This window comes from Coenobita brevimanus, chromosome 70 (genome assembly GCF_032717465.1).
Source record: "Coenobita brevimanus isolate Jiangsu-jjx chromosome 70, ASM3271746v2, whole genome shotgun sequence".
NCBI lineage: Eukaryota > Metazoa > Arthropoda > Malacostraca > Decapoda > Coenobitidae > Coenobita > Coenobita brevimanus.
In genome coordinates this window covers 41328317-41347634 of record NC_137023.1, presented here as the reverse complement: position 1 = coordinate 41347634, position 19318 = coordinate 41328317, and the positions used below count along the sequence as shown (strand labels likewise).

General features: G+C 42.3%; 1 protein-coding gene and 1 non-coding gene across 2 annotated transcripts in view; both read right to left on the bottom strand.

The window, feature by feature from the left end:
• The window catches only part of AMPKalpha (AMP-activated protein kinase alpha subunit), a 102846-nt gene extending 97144 nt beyond the window's left edge, over positions 1–5702 (bottom strand). The window contains exon 1 of the mRNA XM_080277513.1: positions 5591–5702. Within this exon, the coding sequence (XP_080133639.1) occupies positions 5591–5702 (112 nt within the window). The remainder of the gene's footprint in view (positions 1–5590) is intronic.
• A 357-nt stretch (positions 5703–6059) lies between these two features.
• On the bottom strand, positions 6060–6163 carry LOC145406522 (U6 spliceosomal RNA). The gene has a single exon (XR_013898546.1). It is a non-coding gene; the product is annotated as a U6 spliceosomal RNA (small nuclear RNA).
• Between the last annotated feature and the right edge of the window lie 13155 nt (positions 6164–19318).

Genomic DNA, 19318 nt, shown 5'->3' with positions numbered 1-19318 from the left:
ACCTCTTCAACTGGACATGTCGGTGTATCCCAGGAAAAAACTATGGGAAACTTAATGATTTAACCAAACCTAACCTAACCTAACCAAACCAAACCTAATACAACCTAACCTCACTTGCATTTGACTGCCAGCATTCAAATTCAATAATGCACAATGCAAACGTTAAATATGGCCAGCTACTGGTTTATAGCTTTCAGAGGTAAGCTTATAAAAATGCCCAGCAGCCGTGGTAATCCAGGAGCACTAACAAGTACTGTAACCTATGAGAGACTTATTTCAAAAGAAAATATGGGTAAAATTATCAGTGAAGTCCCCAATCCCCCCTTTAATTTTATTTTTTCAGAAACCTACTGATTTTAGTTTTTTCTGTAGGATTCTGATTGTGGATTTCACTGCAAATTAGCCTTTGTCGAGTTTTGGCCCCACTCCCCCCTTGTACCCCTCAAAACGGGTATTTTACGAAATATTCAGCAATAAAAATCGTACAGAAATAACTAAAACAGGTTCTAAAAAGAATGATGTATTTCTATCCAGACGCCTCAATCCCGTTTGGGGTGGCCACAAACAAATCGCCTCCAAGTCGCCCTGCCCCCCGCCATTTCACTGCCCTGCTCCCAACTCACACCCCACTCTCTCATATACCTCTCCACCCCATCCCTCCATCTCATCCTCGGCCTCCCTCTCCCTCTTCCCCCCTCCACCTCACTCACACACTCTTCGTCAGTCTTTCACCTTCCATCCTCTCCACATGGCCAAACCACCTCAGTGTGTTCCTCATAACGCTTCCTATCACATCCACATCCACACCACAACGCTCCTTTATATCCTCATTCGTCAGCCTGTCTCTCCACGTGACTCCACCGGCTCCTCTTAAATAACTCATTTCCACTGCTCTCACTCTTGACTTGTGTCCTTCCAACAATGTCCAAGCTTCACTTCCGTACGTTAGAGTTGGTATCACAATACTGTCATGTAGTAACTTTTTCACTTCCATGCTCACTTCCCTGTTTCTTATCACTGCTTTCAAAGAACCAGCAACCTTTCTTCCCTGCTGTACCCTTTCAAGCACTTCACCCTCCAAACCTCCATCCTTACTCATCACACTACCCAAGTACTTAAACGTACTCACATTTTCCAATTCCTCACCATCCAACCTCGCTGTACATTCACTAACTTCACCTCTCTCAAAGACCATCACTTTACTCTTCCCTACATTCACCTTTAGATTCCGTTTCTTACACACTCTCTCAAACTCATCCACCAAGCCTTGCAGCTCCCCTTCGTCTTCACTCAACAACACAGTATCATCTGCAAACAACAGTACAGGGAGTTTCCAAACACTATCCTCTCTCACCAGGGCCACTCCAACATCCACTACCCTACCTTGTACCTCTTTAATTACCCCATCCATGTACAGATTGACAACCATGGAGACATGACACATCCCTGTTTCACACCAACTTTCAAAGAGAAAAATTCACTTAGTTCACCATCCACACGCACTGCAGCCTTCGCACCATCGTACATACTCTTCACAGCATTCAACAACTTCCCATCTACTCCATATATTCTTAACACTTTCCACAATCCTTGTCTATCCACTCTGTCATATGCTTTCTCCAAATCCATGAAAGCCGCATACAACTTCTTTCCCTTCTCTAGAAACTTTTCCACTAAAGATCTAAGAATGAATATCTGATCTACACAACCTCTTCCCTTCCTAAAGCCTCCCTGTTCTTCTCCAACTAATTTCTCTGTTCTTTCTCTAACTCTGTCTATAAGTATCCTACCATACACTTTTTCTATTATACAAAGAAGACAAATGCCCCTATGATTACCACACACTTCTTTTTCCCCTTTTCCTTTGTACAAGGGAATAATTATACCTGACTTCCAATCCTCCGGGACTCTACCTTCCTCCCAGGCCAATCTGCACATCTTCCACATCCATTCTACTACTATCTCTCCCCAATGCTTCAGTGTTTCACCACACACTCCATCAATTCCTGAGGCTTTCCCAGATTTAACTTTCTTCATTGCTTCCACAACTTCTATCCTACTGATTTCTTCCTGTCTTCTCACCTCCCTCCTTCTCCCAGCCATTCCCCAGCCACTTATACTCTATTACTTCCATCCTCTAAGTTCAACAATTCCTTAAAGTGTTCTCTCCATCTGCTCACTTTTTCTCCCTTCTCCACTAGTAATCTACCATTTTTATCTTTCACTCCCCTGCTAACTTTACTTCCACCCTGTCTTACTCTATTCACCTCTTTCCAGAACATTTTCTTACAGTCCCTCCACTTTACACTCAAATTCCTTCCAAATTCCTCATCCACTTTCTTCTTTAACTTTGTTTTTTTCATTAACCTAACCTAACCTATCCAATCAAACATAACCTATTATTAGGCTGTGCTGTATTAACTGAAGTAATTTTTTTTTCATTAATCTAACCTAACTTTGTACAGTAGGCACTCATAGTACGTGAGTATATGGGCAGCAGAGGACGTCGCGCACTAGGAATTAGCATACTCTGAATACATAAACTTATGGAAAAAATTACATATGGGTGGCACCTCCCTTCATGGGCAACCCTTGAGACTCCTTTCAGACCTAAGTATTGTACTGTACAGGGAAACTATCTAAGACATATTACCTAAGATAAAGTAAACCAACAAGATTATGGCTTTACTAAATTAACAAGGATATGGCTTAACTAAACCAACAAGAATATGGCTGCTCACCTTAACCCAAGAGGACAACAGGCTTAATGGAGGTAAGAAGGGATCCGAGGCAGGGTAAGGCACCTAGTGTGGGTTTTGGGAGAATTCGCCATCACAACAAAAACAAAACAATTCGCCGTCATTAATGATGACAGCTATGGGTGATGCTAGAATATGTATTCAAAGATGACTACAGCAAGGAAGAAACAAGTTAATTATTGTCTGATGGCAAATTTTCTCAGAACCCTAGCGTGCACCTGCACCACCCGCCACACCTCTCATCACTAACACTTTCAACACTTTCACTAGCTAATGCACTCACTTCGTTCATAAACCCTTCAAAGTGAAGTCATCACTTCCTCCACTTGCAACTAACAGTGTTCGATGTTCTTGAATTTTTCCTTGAATTTATCTAGGGCACACAGTACCTGGCTGAGCTCCATATCAACAAGTCTCCACTCTCCATCACTGGTGGTTGGCACTTCCTGGGGTAGCAATGTCAGGTGCTCGGGGTAAACCCCAGATTTGGGCCACTCTTCGCTGCCTTCTCACCCACAACAAGTTCAATTCGCGTACTATTAAAAAATACACTAAAATTTGGGGGGGAAAAAAAAAAAAAAAGGTCCTCCCATACACTGAGGATCGCATACTCTGAACTCGCATACTATGAGTGCCTACTGTATAAGGACGTGCTGTATTAACCGAACTAACCTTAAGTCACTGGCTGTTGACTTGCCTGTGTGGCTTATGGAGATGTGCTGCAGTGATGAAGTGGAGGAGTGAAGCATTCATATGTTCCTTTAGGAATAAATATCTCAAGAAATACTAACGGAAGTATTTTGTCTTCATTCCTGGACTTCGTCCAGGAATTTAATACAAGCATGGTCATTTTCGAAAAAATGTACAATGACTTTGTAAAACCCACAGCAACAACTCGGACAGGTGCCCTGTACAGTCGCCATAGCTAGGCTAAATTCAAATTCATCTGAAAGGCCTCCCTTTCTTATTTAGAGAAATTAAGGAAATAACAAAGGAATTAACTGGAGAAGAACAGGGAAGTTTTAGGAAGGGAAGAGGTTGTGTAGATCAGATATTCATTCTTAGATCTTTGGTGGAAAAGCTTCTAGAGAAGGGAAAGAAGTTGTGCAAGGCCTTCATGAATTTGGAGAGAGCATATGACAGGGTGGATACACATGGATTGTGTTAAGTACGGTAATAAAAATATATGGAGTTGATGGGAAGTTGCTGACTGCTGTGAAGAGTACCGTATGTATGAGGGTGTTAAGGTTGCAGTGCATGTGGATAGTGAACCGAGTGAATTTTTCTACCTGAAGGTTGGACTGAAACAGGGATGTGTCATGTCTCCATGGTTGTTCAGTATGTATATGGATGGGGTTATAAAAGAGATACAAGGTTGTGCAGTGGATGCTGGAGTGGCCCTAATGAGATGGGGCAGTGTTTAGAAACTTAATGTACTGTTGCTTGCAGATGATACTGTGTTGTTAAGTGAAGACGAAAGGGAGCTGCAAGGCTTGGTGAATGTCTGGGAGAGTGTGTAAGAAACAGAATCTAAAGGTGAATGTAGGGAAGAGTAAAGTTATGGTTTTCGAGAGAAGTGAAGTCAGTGAACATACAGTGAGGATGGATGAGGAGGAAATGGAAAATGTGAGTGCGTTTAAGTACTTGGGTAGTGTGATTAGTAAGGATGGAAGTTTGGAGACTGAAGTGCTTGAAAGGGTACAACAAGGAAGAAAGTTTGCTGGTTCCTTGAAAGCAGTGATAAGAAACAGGGAAGTGGACATCAAAGTGAAAAAGTTACATTATTGTGATACCAGTTCTAATGTATGGAGTGAAGCTTGGACCTTGTTGGAGAGACAGAAGTCAAGAGTGAGAGCAGTGAAAATAAGTTACTTGAGAGCAGCATGTGGAGAGACAGACTGACAAATGAGGATGTGAAGGAGCGTTTTGGTGTGGATGTAACAGGAAGCGTTAAGAGAAACTCACTGAGGTGGTTTGGCCACGTGGAGAGGATGAAGAGTGAGACCGACGAGAAGAGTGTATGTGAGTGAGGTGGAGGGGGGGAGAGGGAGGGGGAGGCCAAGAATGAGATGGAGGGATGGAGTGGAGAGGTATATGAGAGGAGGGTGTAAGCTGGGAGCAGGGCTGTGAAATGGTGGGGGACAGGACGACATGGAGGCGATTTGTTTGTGGCCACCCCTTCCGGGATTAAGGCATCTGGCAACAGATAGACAGGTTTATAATGATTGGCCTAAAACATGGGAAATTGTAATGAGGTCACTCACTGGACACAGTCCGTGATTCAATCAAATGCGCGGTGGAAACCAACGTACGAATGCACTCATAACTCACCAGATCTGGCTGACAAGACCAGCTTCCAATAAAAAATTTCAGAAAAAAAAAAAAAATCTGTATTGCCATAATTACTGGGTTGCGGTGGTAAGTGTTGGTACTTGTCACTGAGAGAACTATCCATTGGCAAACAGAAAAGTAATGAATTCCATTAGGGGCTGAACGATAACAGAACCAAAATATGGAAAGGCAGTGCCCATTTGCTAAAGAACTAATCGATCAATATATGTGACCCACTTTTTTCAAAAGTGCTACAGTAGAATAACCATTTTTTTTTTTTTAACTGCAAGGACTGATTGTATACCCACAATTACCATTTTGCAAAGTCAGAAAATGGTGTATCTGCAGGAATTTCTACCTGGGTGTAAGGATTCTTGGCTTCCTAATGAATAAAAGAAATGCACCGAGCCTGCAATGAATGACGCTGTCCTTGTGAGTCATGAAGGCCCAGTGGCCTTGTTTCTTTATTTCTAAAAATTCGAACCAGATCACATACTTACATTTAACCTTGCCGAAAGTCCCAGCTCCAAGAGTGTTTCCTATCTGGTAGTGGCCAATTTTCATCAAAGTAATGGTTTGTGAACCAGGCGCCTGACCTTGCACGGCCTCCATGGCAACGACTGCCAGCTGACTGTGATTGTTGACTTCCGTAGCAGACGACTTCATCACGCCACCCAGGACATCGCCACTCAGGATCATACTGGTATGAATACGCTAATTTAAAAAAGATTACGTACTCGTCATTTTCAGTACAGTATATTACAAAGCTCCTCAGCAAGCTCTGTTCTATGTCTCGAGCTACAAAAACGTGCATAATTATGTACTAAACGATATTCCGGACTTTCATGCCACTGAGACTATTGCCATCTAGTACACCAGGGGAGACGGCTTGGATGGTACGTCCGTACGAGTATGACGCGTTTCTCGTTGATTAACACTCCACGATGACCGTACGAGTATGACGCGCTTCTCGTTGATTAACACTTCACGATTTTGTGTGTCATCTTTGATCAGCCATGCTAACGTTCCCTGTATCATTCTAATTTCAGTATATGTACTACCGAAGCAAGTGCCTTGTTGATTTATAATTTAGATGTTGATAGGTATAAGGGGGTCCATGCTATTCGCAGGCCACCCTGCCATTATCTCCAACCAACAAACCTCCTTGGTCCACCATTTTTTTTTTTTTTCTGAAATGCACGCTCCCGCCACCAGACCCCCTACCCAGCTACGGAGCCGTAGCCCCACCCCTACCCCAGGAGGACACCACAGTGGGCCAGGTGAGCACGATGCTGGCCCAGAGCGAGACGGGCTCAACCTGTCCAACTCGACGTCGCAGGGATGCGAGACTACTTCTCGTGCGGACCAGCCCTCGTCAGGATTGGGGTGGGACTGCTCCAGATTCAGTCCCAAGCAGCACCGCGGTAACGGCCACAGGACGTACCGGGAAGGGAACGGCCACTGTACGTCCCTCAGCAGTTTCCCCCTGCAGCACCGCGACGACGGCCACCATACGCTTCGGGGAAGGAACGGCCACTGTACGTCCTTCTGCTGCAGCCTCATCTGGAGCCCGCCTCGGTGTGATGGCCACCATACGCACACCGACAGGCAAAGGCAAGAGTGGAACCGCGACTACGGCCACTGTACGCGTTGGGGAGGGAAAGGCCACTGTACGTCCCTCATCTGCCTCTTCCTCCTTCAGGAGGAGCACCGCAGCGACGGCCACTGTACGTGCCAGGGAAGGAATGGCCACTGTACATCCTTCTGCTGCTAACCCAAGGGCCTGTGGAACCACGACGACGCCCACTGTAAGCGTCGGGGAAGAGACGGCCACTGAACGCCCTTCGTTCACAATCCCGAGGGTTCTCCTGGAGGAGAAGGTCCCTTGAGCGGCCCACTCTCCACCCTGCAGCCACGCGGGACGCCCCTCTGTCTCTCCCTCCAGGTGTGGTTCCCCAGAGGTGCTGCCGTTGCAGGAGTTGTGGCGAGGCCAGGTTGCTGAAGGTGGGATCCACGCCCTTCAGCCTGCCCCTGGACGACGCCGGGTCCTGACAGACGCCTTGCGGGCGAGGTGCCGCAGCCAACCCCTGACGACCCCCCAACCTAGAGGAGACTGCAGTTCCAGGCCTCGCAGGGCCAGTCCTCAGACCCCAGGGCGGGACCGCCCTGGCCCCACTCACCGTCGGCCCTCCGCCCAGAGTAAGAGGCGGCAGGCCCGACTCCTGACGCTGTTTGGCCCCAGCCCCGAGGGTCCCTCACCAGGTCGAGGCTCTGACAGGAAAGGGCTTCCCTGCACCCCAGACCAGAAACGCTCCCGGGCCGTGACGCCCTCAAGAGCTGTCCCGTGCCTACTGCAGGAGGGCTCACCAGTAGGGCTCCCTCCGACTCCCGGGCGCCATCTCGACTAAGTCCACCTTGGCAGCCCAGTGACGGCACAGTGAGAACCCAGTGTCGTGTTAGAGACTTAACAGTGACAGTGCCGTGTATTCTATAAACAGTGAGACAGGAACACCACCAGTAAAGTGTCTCTAACAGTGCCGTGTATTCTATAAACAGTGAGACAGGAACACCACCAGTAAAGTGTCTCTAACCCCACGTACTCAGTGTACTGTGTTAGTGCCTAAGTTCCCAGGACTAGAGCAATATACAAGTGTGTGGCGATACCTAAGTGCAATAGACCAGTGTCCTACGGAGAGTCCAAGGGACAGATCATATGAACAGTGTCACCATATTTATGTGATATTCTCTTGTACAATAACTCAGGTATAATCACAGTGTCTATGTGACGTGATGTGTTATTGTTAACTAACCTGTCACTATACCCGTTTCACATCTAGTGCACCATTGTATGTATATTGAAAGGATGTTGGATTAAGGCAGTATATGTGATAAGGTGTCTTGCCGAGTTTTTATGCCCTGCTCCTTTGTAAGTGTTCTATTTCCGGTCTAGAAAGAGGACCCCGCTCAGTTGCTGGTGTCTTTAGGACGAGAAGTCGACCTAAAAACATCCAGCATAACATTTTCCTTTACTCTCTCATGAACTCTTAACATACATGTATTTATCTAGATATTTCCACTGCCAACACCACGCCTTAAACTAATATATCCTGACAGCCTTATCTTAAAGTTTTTCTATCCGGTGGTGATTGGATCGCACAAACCTCCCGCCCGATGTTTTAACATCGTAGTTTTCTTATGCAAACTCAGACAAGACAGCCAAATTATCCAGACCAAATGATACGCACAACATGTCTTATTTGAAGGCTCACTTTATGGGGCAAGACCCACACCTTCTTTTGTTGTATATGTACGCACCCTGTATACCTTAACATCTCAGATATTCAATCCAGTTACTGTTCGGAATATGACATGTGGTATATGGACATCGCACCCTTCAGTTAGGACCAGTCCCGTTCCACAGCTAACATTACGATAAAAAATGGTCCCCACTTACTTTAGGTCACAGCTCATCTCGATTTCTCATGCAATGGCTAGCAGATTGACCACACGAGGGGTGGGTCTGTGAGGGCGAGAGGAATGAGTAGACCTTAATACCCGTAGCTTGTCCAGTGCTGTCTTAGCGGAAGGTATCCATACAAGATGTTTTACGAGCATATTGCCTCCATTTCACAGTCACTTTTTGCACAGCACACGGGACGAATTTAACCCTTTCAACACAATCACATTTTATTCTTGTCATCTCCAGACGATGTTGTTCAGCTTAGGAGAGTCCCTTTGTAATGATGGGGTCAGAATGTCTCTGTCAACTACTTCACATCCTGTTGTCTCTCCCTCAACTAAATAAAACAGTTTGTAGGTGGCTAGCAGAAAACAGACACGATTAATCGGATTGAAGGGGTTAATTAAGGGAATAGTACGCTGTGGCCACTACTGTATCTTGGCTTATCCTACTCATTACATTCTGGTTGCACCATCCTCTTTTTTCAGCGTTTGACTGACACCTTACTGCAAAACCTACAATATCCATTCCCACAGGGTATAAAAGTATACTCTTGCCATCACGCCCCACAACCATTTCAGCCCATGTCACACATTTCTCTCTCTCCATTTTATCCATTTCTGCTGTGAAGTGGTGAATGACGAGGAAAAAAAAAAAAAAAGTGGAGTACCTGCCGACCATAATCTTGCGTTTTCACAGGTAAGGTAGTACATAGGGACGTATTTTAAGTGGGTCTGAACATCTTCCTTAGAGATTTTTTCTGCCAGTACCTACTTGTATGTTATTGATGCAAATGATGTCAAGACTTAAATAATATGTAATACAGTGCACATAAGAGGATGTTCAAGTGTGATATGCATAATATATAACCTTAAGAGATTGTACAAAATCTCCAAAGCCTCTTACATCCTTACCCGTGTGCATTCCTCTTGCAGACTTCAGTGAATCGGCATGTGTTCCAGAAGATGACATCCTTCCCCTACAACTGGTAGCCTATTATAAACTGGGAGAAACTCTTAGTAGGTAGCAACGGAACATTATGGGCAATATTTCTATTATTTGTTGTGAACTTAACAGCAAAAACAAGAAGCTGTGCCAAGGCACAGCAAACCCGTCCCCGGCAGTCATTTTAAAATGACGCAACAGGATATCTAGTCAAAGATGTCACATGTCTGATTTGGAGTAAATTGGGAGAAAATTGAAGATTTTATGCCCGTTTGAAATTTTAGGCCCGACCCACCTACCGCTAACTGGGGGGTGACCTCCCTGATGTAATGAGGCATGTTGTAGGATGCAGATTTGAAAGATGCACCTTTAGGTTTGGGTTTCATGTCGATATGACGAATTTGAAAGGAGCTATGGCGAAACAAAACAAAAAATCTTTGACATTTTTTGGGCCTACAGGATGTGCCTTGGCTCAGTTTGGCCCAAAATTTAGTCAGATGATCAGAAGGTCATGGCCCATCATCCCTGTAATTTTAGTCAAAATCGCACCAGTAGTTTTCACGTAAAGTTGTTAACAGACAGTCAGGCAGACAGACAAACCAGACAGACAGACAAACAGACAAACCAAGTGAAAACAATACCCGTCCCCGAGCTCCTCCGGGGCAGGGATGGGTAATGAGCGTCGAAAAAGCAACTTAGAACAAGAATTTTCTGGATCTGTCACAACATGTGAAATTGCCAGTGGTTTTGTCTAGTGCTGTACAGTACCTTCTGAAATCTCAAAATCCCCTTGGAAATATTGATAGATATGGCATGTTGAAGCCTATGTCACACTACGGGAACAGGTTATTATGGTTACCTAATGTCATACATAACTTTTCCCCCAAGAATTATAAATACTTAAACATGAATAAAATAAACTTTGCTACAGGTAACAACATGAACTAAAAATGTATTACTTTGTTTGGGTATGGTTACTTTGCTTACTGAGAATTATAATATAGTTTCTTAAACTAGAACTCGGGAGTCTTCCCTGTGACCAGTAAAACTGTGCTGCGAAGCAAAAGTAAAATAAGTACGTCGTTCCTCCAGATTCGTAAAATATTACCGGAGGAAGCTTCCACTCAAAATTTCATGAGTAAGACTTGTGCCCTCGCCGTCATGGCAATGACTTCCGGATATGTCATCTTCTCCTCCTGATTCTTGTCTTTCTGAAAAACTGTACAAATTACAAACGCCACACTAGAGCCGGTGGCTATGGGGCACCGCACTTTGTGGAGGCCTCGTAACTGGTCAGCGAAAAGATGCGAGGCAGAAGGCTGGGTTTCCCGGGGCAGAGGAAACTCCCCGCGTATGGTTCCTCGGTTCTCCTCCAGCCATAAATGATTATGGTTTTTCAGAGGTGAATCTGAAGTCTTTTAGGAGAGGTTCAGTAAAGAATTTTCCTTAATATGTGCACATTTTTTTCCACAGGCACCCAACGTATTTTTAGCAACACCTATCCTATACAGTATGCATAGCATGTGTCTCTGGTTCTTTATGATTTAGGAGTATAAAATTTGTATGATCGGTATTCACTCTTTATTGTGATGGTCCCTTTATGTGTGGGGGGCCTCAAGGCTTCAGCCTCAATAGCACCCCCCCCCCAACGCTCTTAATCAGATCCTGCCCCCCACGCATAATCATGTTCAACGTCCCCTTGACTACATGCTTTAAATTAAGTCATCGGCAACTTTCTTGATTAGTGGAAAGGATCTTTAAAGCTTGTGGGTAGCAAAACTGTATTCATTTGCACAGTACTGAACTGATAATGTTGATATCGCAGGTTTAAAACCCCGTGCGTCACAGAGATACATTATGATTATAAGCTAATAGTTTGAGGTGTCTTCCAAAAATATATCCACATGCTTAAAAAAAAAAAAAAAAAAAGAAAGAATGCCAGTACAATGCAGCTACATGAAATTCTCGTCTCAAGAAATTCTGCGGGCAAGCAGTAGCCTACTCACCCATACTCTTTACTCTAATTTGGCCTAAAATTGCCTTCCCTCCAGCCTGAATGCTGGGTTGTAACGAGATAAACGTAATTTATGATGTGTGACGAAGAGGTGCTATGAAAAGGTTAGAGCCGCAGCATTGCCTTGTTCTGCCACTGAACTACGTTAAATGAACTGCAAAAGGACAAAGGTTTGGACGAAGTTTGGGTGAAAAGGTACGCGGTTGTTTTACTGTAACCTGGTCCAGATTTTCGTCTTTTTGCAGTTTATTTCACGCAGTTCAGAGGTAGAATAAGGTAATACTGTAGTTCTACATTCTTTCTATGAAAGTTTTCATGACTAGCATCAGTTCTAGAGATAATCTCTTGCTACAACTCGGAAGTCAATATGGAGAGATGACAATTTTTGGCCAAGTTAGAATAAAAAAAGGATTTATGTACTCAGGAAGTGAGAGGCCATCAAGTCGAAATATAGGCGTCACATAGCACATCACATTGCTGGGCCGCACTATGTAAATGTTGATAGCAAATTACGTTATTGAAAGTCAGACACTGAATATGTGTAAGCAATGTCTAAAATAACCTACCTAAAAACTTCTAAAAACATCGACTAAGCTATAACCAGATTTTACATAGGCTACCGTAACCTAGTGTACTTCTGTGTGTGTGTGTGTGTGTGTGTGTTCTTACCTTACCTAATTGTTCTTACCTAATTGTATCTTTACAGGAATGAGTCAAGCTCGTATTGTCCCGTGTCTTAGACCATATTTATCGTACATATCCTTAAATTTGTGAATTGTTTTGGCACATACTATTTCATTCGGTAGTGCATTCCATTGATCAATTGCTCTGTTTGGGAAACTGAATTTCCTTACGTCTTTATCACCTCTCTTCTTATGCAGTTTTTTGCAGTGTCCTCTTGCTGATGCTTCTCCATATGTTAAGTAATCATTTATGTCTATTTTCTCCTTTCCTGATATGCACTTATATAGCATTATCATGTCACCTCCTTTCCTTCTCTCCTGTAGTGTTGGTAGATTCAGTTTATTTAGTCTTTCTTCGTAGCTTAGGTCCCTTAAGTTTGGTATCCATCTTGTAGCGGCCCTTTGAACTTTTTCAATCTTGTCTATATGCTTTTTGAGATGAGGACTCCAGACTATTGATGCATATTCCAGGGTTGGTCTAATGAATGATGTTATTATCCTTCTTAGCATGTCTTCATTTATGTATGTGAATGCTATTCTCATATTTGCAAGCAGTGTATACATGTTCCGTACCTTCTCGCTGATGTGGTCAGCCGGAGATAGTCTGTTATTGATAATCACACCTAGGTCTTTCTCTCTTTCTGATGTGTATAGGGTTTTATTTCCTAACTTATAATCCCAATCAGGTCTTTTTCCACTTTTACCAAACTTGATTACATGACACTTGTCCACATTGAATTCCATTTGCCATGTACTACTCCATTCATGAAGTTTATTTAATTCTTCTTGTAGCTCCCTACAAGAGTCTGTGCTAGTAATTCTCCTTTGTATTTTTGCATCATCTGCAAACATATTCAGATAGCTCTCATTTCCAGTGTTACTGTTTATATCATTTATGTACACTAGAAACATGATTGGTGCCAGCACCGAACCCTGTGGTACTCCACTAGTCACTTCTTTCCATGATGAGTAGTTTCCTCTTAGTACTGTCCTCATTTCTCTTTTTATGAGAAAGTCTTGCATCCAACAAAACAGTTTGCCTCGAATTCCTCCTTGATGGTACAGCTTCCATAAAAGTCTTTGGTGTGGTACTGTGTCAAAAGCTTTCTTGAAATCTAAATAGATACTGTCCACCCATCCTTCCCTTTCCTGTATTGTGTTTGTTACTCTGTCATAATAGCTCAACAGATTAGTAACACATGATTTTCCTTTTCTGAAGCCAAACTGTCTTTCTGTTATCATACTGTGTTCTTCTAGATTATTTACCCAAGCTTTTCTTATAAGTTTTTCTAATACCTTGCTTACAACACTGGTCAGTGAGACTGGTCGGTAGTTGAGAGGATTTTGTCTATTTCCTTTCTTGAATAAGGGGACTATATTTGCTTTTTTCCAAATATCAGGTAGTTTCCCTTGACTCAAGGATTTCTTGAAAATTAAAAATAATGGTTTACTTAACTCCTTTGCACATTCTCGTAACACCCAACATGAAATTTCATCAGGACCACTTGCTTTTCCTCTGTCTAATCTACTTAACTCCTCCTGTATTACTTTTTCTGCTATTTGTATATCTGGTAGTATGTGTGGACATGCGTGTTCCACATATTCCCTCTCAAAATTTTTTCTTCTGTAAAAACTAATTGGAAATTCTTATTTAGTGCTTCACAAATATCTTTCTCTTGTGTATAAGTGATTCCCTCGTCCGTGATGGACTGTATTATATCTTTTACTTTGGTTTTGCTTCTGATATAGCTGTAAAACAGTTTTGGTTGATCACTACTTTCATTTATTATATCCTCCTCAAACTGTTTTTGGGCTTCCCTCCTTATTCTTGTATAGTCGTTTCTTGCCTGTTTGTAATTATTATACGCCCTTTCACTATTGTGTCTTCTGTATCTATTCCACAACAAATCTCTTCTTTCTTTTGATTTTTTACATTCTGTATTGAACCATTTCTGTATTTTCTTATCTGCTTCTTTGTGCTGTGGGATGTACTTCTGGACTCCTATTTCATAAAATTCACAAAATTTTTTATATACAGCATTTAAATCTTGTCCTCTAAGCTCATTTTCCCAGTCAACTTCTAAGAAATACTTCTTTAGGTCTTGATAATTTCCCTTTTTATAGTTTAGTCTCTTTTTGTAACTGTCATTGCTGTTTATTATGTCATATGCTATCCTGAAGTTATAATTTAGTACTGCATGATCGCTTTTGCCGAGTGGAGGGTGATATATTAAACTGTCAATGTCATTTTCTTGCCTAGTAAATATTAGATCTAGCACTGAAGGTAGGCCTACATCAAGTCCTCTTTTTCTAGTGGTTTCCCTCACATGTTGCGTTAAGAAAAACTCTTGTACGAGATCCAGGAGCTTTTGGTCCCAACAGCTTTCTTGGCTATTTATATCTAGAGTATTCCAATTTATATTTGTATTGAAATCCCCAGTTAGTATAATTCTTTCCGATTTCTCTTCCATTTTATGTAGCAAGGATCTTATACTCTGAATTGTACTCTCTGCCAGGTCCTCATATTCGTCTCTTTCCCATGTGTTTGATCTGGGTGGCATATACAAATTGGCTACAATTACTTTACCTTCAGATGTGTCAATCTCTACTGCAATCAGTTCTACTTGTGATGGTATATCTAGGTTTATTTCCTTGACTTTTAGATTTTTCTTAGTTAATATTATAATTCCTCCTCCTTTTTTTAAGTTTCTGTCTCTTCTCCATATATTGTATTCCTCTAAGTTTAGTATGTCATTGGATATCCTTGGTGTTAATTTTGTCTCAGTTAGGTATATTATTTGTGGTTCATTTTCTCTGACAATCATTCATCTCTAGTAATTTAGATACCATTCCATCCACATTTGAGTACATCAACTTCATCATCTTGTTTATATACTTGTCATGACATGGTTCTACTAGCTTCCTCCTTTTTCTTCCATCCTGTTTGTGTACCACTTTCGTACCTGCAATCCTATTACTTTGTAAAAAAATTTCTTCTTGTCTTCTTCTGATCTTCCCTCATTTTTTGTTTTTGCTTCCTCCCTTTTCTCTTTCAGTAATTCCAGTTCCTCTTGTGTTAGGCATCTTTTTATCCATACATTTTTGAACTCCTCTTTTTCCATAAGATTCTTTGCATTTTTTAGTATCTCTTCCACAGTGTGTGTGTGTGTGTGTGTGTGTGTGTGTGTGTGTGTGTGTGTGTGTGTGTGTGTGCGTGCTTGCGTGCGTGTGCGTGTGTGTGCGCGCGCGCGCTCCGATAACAATCGGAGGCCAACATTAAAACGAAAGTCATTACAGCTATACAAGGGAATTAAAATAAACAAGTTAGTGCACCTTTATTTGGATATACCATAGTATAGTAGTAGTAGTAGTAGTAGTGGTAATTGTAATAATAGCTGCTATTATAGTAGTAGTAGTAGCAGCAGCAGCACCAGCAACAGCAGTAGTAGTACTACTACTAGCAGTAGTAAGAGGAGGAGGAGGAGAGGTGGCGGGGAGATTAAGAGCTGACATTACTAGTATCTGCAAATGTATTTTATGCAAATGATTAAGAATCAAATGCCGTGTGAACCCCTCAAATGTGAGTTGATCCAGTCTACGAAATAGGAGACCTCTGTGTACACTCCTGGGTAATCTGGCCGTGCACACCCGTACCCCCAGGACACTAAGCCCCCTACAGCCTCCCCGCACACCAGGGGGCCACCGGAGTCGCCCTGGCACGACCCCACACCGCCACTCTCCTTCCTGAATATCAAATGGAAACGTCCATTCGTGGCAGATTTGTTTGTGTCCTTGAATGCAAGGCCGGGGATGGGGGTTAGCATTACGACTGAACAGTTGAGAAGAAGGATGGGCCTTGAATGTATTGTTATTGTGATGAGGAGGGGAAGATTGAGCTGGTTAGGGCGCGATGAAAAGATGAAACACGGCAGTTGGCTGCAGAAGGTGGGAAGCGTGAAAGTCGAGGGTAGGCTGCGAGAGGCAGACCAAAAAAGACCTGGGACGGGGTCATAGAACGTGACCTCAGGATTTAGGAACTGAATAGGGAGGATGCCAGGTATCGAGCAGTATGGAGAGCCACTATTAGGTAACCAGGATGATGAATGCCAAGTTAGAGCCTTTATAAACGATACATACGAGCGAAATGATACGATTATTATTATTAATATTATTATTAGTAGTAGTAGTAGTAGTAGTAGTCGTAGTAGTAGTATCATTATTATTATTATCTTTGTCATTATTATTATTATTATTATTATTATTATTATTATTATTATTATTATCATTATTATTAAAAGTAGTAGTAGTAGTACATGTATTAGTATTAGTATTATGGATGCCATACTTGTAGTAGTAGTAGTAGTACATGTATTAGTATTAGTATTATGGATGCCATACTTGTAGTAGTAGTAGTAGTAGTACATGTATTAGTATTAGTATTATGGATGCCATACTTGTAGTAGTAGTAGTAGTAGTACATGTATTAGTATTAGTATTATGGATGCCATACTTGTAGTAGTAGTAGTAGTAGTACATGTATTAGTATTAGTATTATGGATGCCATACTTGTAGTAGTAGTAGTAGTAGTAGTACATGTATTAGTATTAGTATTATGGATGCCATACTTGTAGTAGTAGTAGTAGTAGTAGTACATGTATTAGTATTAGTATTATGGATGCCATACTTGTAGTAGTAGTAGTAGTAGTACATGTATTAGTATTAGTATTATGGATGCCATACTTGTAGTAGTAGTAGTAGTAGTACATGTATTAGTATTAGTATTATGGATGCCATACTTGTAGTAGTAGTAGTAGTAGTAGTACATGTATTAGTATTAGTATTATGGATGCCATACTTGTAGTAGTAGTAGTAGTAGTACATGTATTAGTATTAGTATTATGGATGCCATACTTGTAGTAGTAGTAGTAGTAGTACATGTATTAGTATTAGTATTATGGATGCCATACTTGTAGTAGTAGTAGTAGTACATGTATTAGTATTAGTATTATGGATGCCATATTTGTAGTAGTGTTGTAAGGAACAATTTTCTAGTGGGCTTCCAGTCTTTGGTGCTTTCTTTTTCGTATTAACACTTGCTGACCAAACAGGAAACAGGAAGGAGTAGCTGTAGTAAAGGCGGTGCATTTCTGCTGTCCGAAAAAATGCCAGCTCGATCACAGGCTGGGGCGGGAATGGTCTGGTTATTTGAATTTCATTAAAACATAAATTAAGTTACCGATTTTCGACAAGGACCACGGACATTATATTAAAAGCATTAATAGTATTACACCAGCTCTGAATGAGGAAGCCCTGACATGAATTAAATATAGACAGTGGGGATTAACGCAGTTTTTATGCAAAGATGAAAGAACCAAAGACTGGAAGTTCGAAAAATTATTCTTTCCATAAACACACACACACACACACACACACACACACACACACACACACACACACACACACAAAAGCGAAAAAACTATTTTCGAGAGGCCAGGACACACTGTATTTAAAAGACTGGGGGTTATAAGCAGAGGGAAATACAGACTCAGGAATTCTGTTCCAGAACTGACTTGTTGCATACATGAAGCTGTGACGTGTGTGGCATTGAAGAACCGCTGGGCCTTAAGGAATGTGCTGGCAAGTCTATGCCTCCCTATGCCCTGCAGTCTTTAAATTACGAGTACAACGTGTCAAGGCACCTCTTAACACATGGAGCATGTGTGTGTTTGTGTGTGTGTGTGTGTGTGTGTGTGTGTGTGTGTGTGTAACCTTACAATTACTCACCCAGCGCAAAGCATGGAGGGGAATATCTCATCGTGTGTGTAGGCTTGGGTGCAGTCCGAATCTGTGATGACTGTGAGGTTTGCGTGGAGGAGCAGGTCAGAGGCAGGTCCACCCTCAATGGTGCGACCCCACCCAGAAACACGACACACCTCTGTGTGGCGGGAGACGGTAGGCTTGGTTAGGCTAGGACAGAAAAGGATAGGATCGATGAGATAGGAAAGGACTGGATAGGATAGGATAAGAGAGGATGGGATGGGATAGGACAAGAGGGGATGGGATGGTATAGGACTGGATAGGATGGGATAGGAGGATGAGACAGGACAGAACAGGACGGGATAAGATAAGGATAGGGTAGGTTACAGGCCACGTTAGGCACCTTATGATTAGATAGTCAGCTTAGGTCAGGTTCAGCACAAACACACAGAAACTAAATCGACTGTCGTTGGCCAATGTACACCCGAAAGCACTAATCTCTCCCCCCTGTTAGCCGGAGTCGCGGCCAGTGAGCGACCAGGCGATCGAACACCCCACATCCACCGCCCCTACCCCAACCCCAAACCGTTGTTGGATATTATGTGGGACGGCCAGAGCTGGTGATGTTACAATGTGTCATGACTGTTTTTATATACAATCAGAACCAGTAGGGGTAAGTATATAAAGGCATTTAATGTGTAATACTATGCTGGTATCCACAACATACGAGAAAGGCACGAAGACCTACGACGTATTATGTGTTAGTGACTCTATACTTACATACTATATTATAATGTAACTACAGATAAGTATAGTATAGCATCTGATGAAAGATGTGATGTCGTTTCTTATACATTCTCATTCCCACCTCCATCACCCTTCTCTCTGATTTGCTGTCTCCACCAAACGCCTCTCATACCCTGTCATCCCCATCCCCACCCATTCTTAACCAACATAGAGATAATGATGAAATGATCTGTAAAGTATTAATCATATTGTATTATCACACGCTTCTGCATTATCACCAACAAATAAAAAACATACAATACTCCGGTATACCTGCCAACCATTTCATCCTGTTGTAAGGTGTTACATGACATACACTCTGCAAGTTGGACCTTGTGTTACAATGACATACGGTTGTTTATCGTTAACAGGTTGTGTGGCTTTGGACGTCCATTAATCCATATGAGCGTGGTAATTTAAGCCTTACATTATAAACTCGTAAGGATTATATTCCTGTCATTATTGGATGAACGAAACGAATCAGGGATCGGCTCTGACGAACCACGAACTCTGCTTTAACACAACAGTAACACAATGTCGTTATGTATACGATTGACCCACATTCAGTCATATACATAATGAC